The 3396-nt window shown below is 44.0% G+C and overlaps 1 protein-coding gene across 13 annotated transcripts in view; it reads left to right on the top strand.

The window, feature by feature from the left end:
• rbm47 (RNA binding motif protein 47) overlaps positions 1-3396 on the top strand; it is a 33623-nt gene that overhangs the window by 24239 nt on the left and 5988 nt on the right. For 8 of the 13 annotated variants that reach the window (XM_032531655.1, XM_032531604.1, XM_032531612.1 and 5 more), the window contains 4 exons: positions 412-1279; positions 1412-1739; positions 2204-2227; positions 2720-2929. In XM_032531655.1, coding sequence (XP_032387546.1) covers positions 443-1279; positions 1412-1739; positions 2204-2227; positions 2720-2929 — 1399 coding nt within the window. In that variant the 5' untranslated portion in view covers positions 412-442. The remainder of the gene's footprint in view (positions 1-411; positions 1280-1411; positions 1740-2203; positions 2228-2719; positions 2930-3396) is intronic. The other 5 variants (XM_032531662.1, XM_032531678.1, XM_032531670.1 and 2 more) reach the window with 5 other exon arrangements.

Here is a 3396-nt window from a genome sequence, read left to right as displayed (position 1 = left end):
CACACACACACACACACACACACACACACACACACACACACACACACAATGAGCATGTGACCTATAGTTGTACTTAGTGAACCTTGAGCTGGAGGTTTCAGGGTTTATAATCCTTCATTCTCTCTGATAGGGGCCAGAGGTCAGAAAGGAACCTAAGAAACGCAACAAAACAAGGTTGTAAAACCACTGATAGGACAAGGTGCCCTGGAGATTTATATATGCGTTATTTTCATTGTTCTATCACATCATGTGCCTTGGTTAGTTTTGTTGGTTTTAAAAGACTGCTTCTGAACATTACCATGCTTTTCTTATTGTTCTTCTTCTTCTGTTTCTTGTTTACCCTTAGATAGTAGTTGTGGTTGAAACAATTTTCTGTAATTTGATGAACCTGTCTCTCTTTGCCCTATTCAGGCCACAGATCTGATTGGATGTTTTTGTCAGAATGACAGCCGAAGATCCTGCTTCCGCCTCGACCATGAGCAATAACGCTGCCCCTGCTACACCCTCCAACCCTGCTGGTGCCTCCCACCCCTCTCTTCATGGACAGTTCAACATCCCTGAGGGAGTTGCAGGTGCTCCTAATGAAGCTGCACTGGTGTCCCTGATGGAGCGCACTGGTTACAGTATGGTCCAGGAAAACGGTCAGCGTAAATATGGCCCTCCTCCTGGATGGAATGCTGCATCTCCACCACGGGGATGTGAAATCTTTGTGGGCAAGATCCCACGGGACGTTTATGAGGATGAGCTGGTCCCAGTGTTTGAGTCCGTGGGGCGCATCTATGAGATGCGGCTGATGATGGACTTTGATGGGAAGAACAGAGGGTATGCATTTGTGATGTACACAGAGAAACATGAGGCCAAGCGGGCTGTGCGCGAGCTCAACAACTATGAGGTGCGGCCCGGGCGGCTGTTGGGTGTCTGCTCCTCCGTAGACAACTGCCGTCTTTTCATCGGTGGCATCCCCAAGACCAAAAAGCGCGAGGAAATCTTGGAAGAGGTCTCCAAAGTGACAGAAGGGGTACTAGACGTGATTGTTTATGCCAGCGCTGCAGACAAGATGAAGAACAGAGGCTTTGCTTTTGTAGAGTATGAGTCGCACCGTGCAGCCGCCATGGCTCGCAGAAAGTTGATGCCTGGGCGTATTCAGCTTTGGGGCCACCAAATCGCAGTGGACTGGGCTGAGCCAGAGATTGATGTGGACGAAGACGTTATGGAGACAGTGAAGATTCTCTACGTCAGAAATCTTATGATGGAAACCAGTGAGGAGATGATCAGACAGGTGGGACAGACTTAATGTTCAGTTTAGAGGTTTCACAATGCATGCATTTGTTGGGTAAAACACATACCATATAGGACGAGGTACTATAGCTTACCATTCTTGATCAATCACGCCTTTTTCTCTGTCAAACAGGTGTTCAGCCAGTGGAATCCTGGATGTGTTGAACGTGTGAAGAAAATCCGTGACTACGCCTTCGTCCACTTTACCTCCCGGGACGATGCTGTCATGGCCATGGACCACCTCAATGGCACAGAGGTGGAAGGGTCCTGCATCGAGGTGACACTTGCCAAGCCAGTTGATAAAGAGCAGTACTCGCGCCAGAAGGCCTCCAAGGGAGCTCCTGCCACTCCAGAGCCTACTCAGCAGAGCTACGTCTACCAGTGTGATCCCTATACATTGGCCTACTACGGTTATCCCTACAACACCCTCATTGGACCCAACAGGGAATACTTTGTCAAAGGTTAGAATTCATTGTTTCTGCTTTTGTACCGGTAAGAGCATTGAGTCAAAGCCACAGTGTTTCTTTGAAAGCCATCTTTTTTTGCAAATGTTGGTGGCAGAAGAAACTCAATGGGCCAATGCACTGCTAATGACATTCAAAAGATGCTATTGTAGGAACAATGACGAACACACCCCATCAATAGGGATCTATGATTTTTAAATGGTCATGATGACTAAGATAATAATGATTTAATCTTTCATGACTAGAATTTCATTTGACAAAAGTTTTAAAATCTTAACTTGATGAGGGTTTGTGGCTTAAAATCAGAACCTTGTTAAAAAAGCAAAGAAAAAAACAAGGTGATGGACTAATGAATGCTAACCCCATTACCTTTGATGATTGATTATTTGTGGTCTTTGGGTGGTAGCAGGAAAATCTATTTGACTTTCAACAATCATTGTGTTTTGGTTTTCTCTCCAAAGGATCCCCAATGATACAGAACAATGGTAATCTCTCACATCCTTATTTCTACTTATTCCTTCAATGAACAATAAGCTTTCTTGCCATGTGACAAACTATATGTTTTCTAACACCATCCTTTTCCCGCTGTGCTGTCACCTCCCATTTCATGCTGGGTTATTGCAGAGATCACAACAAACCTAAAAAGAAACTAGAAATACTATTTCACAGTGCCATGAACTTGCATAACTACATCTAAATAGTCATAAAAGAGTTCAGAAAAGAGGCCAAACTTAACTCCAAACAAATCCTAAGCTAAATCAGATATTGTTGAAAAAACTTCGTAAGCAGATTTCTGCCTTCAATTAGAGCTAAAGAACTATTGTTGCTACCCCAGTCCTGATATCTGGAGTGTTCTAACCCCATTATAAAATATTGATTCACGTCTTGCCCTACACAACTTTCAGTACAAGTTGCCCCTACTACCCAAGTCCTAAACCACAACCCCTGTCATCACATTACTTTAATTGTATTTTAAGCAGGTACTGTGCGAGGTCGTGGTCGTGCTGCTGCAGGTAACCGTACCCCTGGACCACGGGGGTCATACCTGGGGGGTTACTCTGCCGGTCGTGGCATCTACAGCCGCTACCATGAGGGCAAGGCCAAGCAGCCCGAAAAGCCCTATGAGCTGATGCCCAGTCTGGAGCTCGCTGCCTCTGTCAACTCCGTTGGCATCAAACCTGGCACAAGTCAGTGAGATAGATATATACATCCATATTCTTGCCCATCTTAAAAGCCTTTATAAAACCTTCCAGCTCATAATTTTCTGTCTCTCTCTCCTGCGTGGTTTGAGGAACATTTTGTAAATCAAGATTATAGTTGTTGCTGGATGGTCAGGCGCAAAAGGACTTCCTATCTCTCAACAGCAAATGATAATGTCACTATATATCTGTCCTTTCTAGCATGACCAGAAAGTAACTGCTATGATTTGTTCCTCATTCTGTCCTTTTTTCCTCCATTTAAAAAAATTGTCCTACCTGGTGTTCAGACCAAAAACAGCACTGTGTTAAAAGAACACAAGGGGCTCAAGGTTGGGGACTACTGTGAGACAAAACATGGTTAAAGGCTGTCAGATGATGCAACACTGCACAGTGGTTTAAAATAGTATTTTATTCAATATATACAGTATATATATATATATATATATATATATATA

The sequence above is a fragment of the Etheostoma spectabile genome, chromosome 2, assembly GCF_008692095.1.
Source record: "Etheostoma spectabile isolate EspeVRDwgs_2016 chromosome 2, UIUC_Espe_1.0, whole genome shotgun sequence".
Taxonomy (NCBI): domain Eukaryota; kingdom Metazoa; phylum Chordata; class Actinopteri; order Perciformes; family Percidae; genus Etheostoma; species Etheostoma spectabile.
Note: the sequence above shows the minus strand (reverse complement) of the source record. Positions and strands in the feature narration are given on the sequence as shown.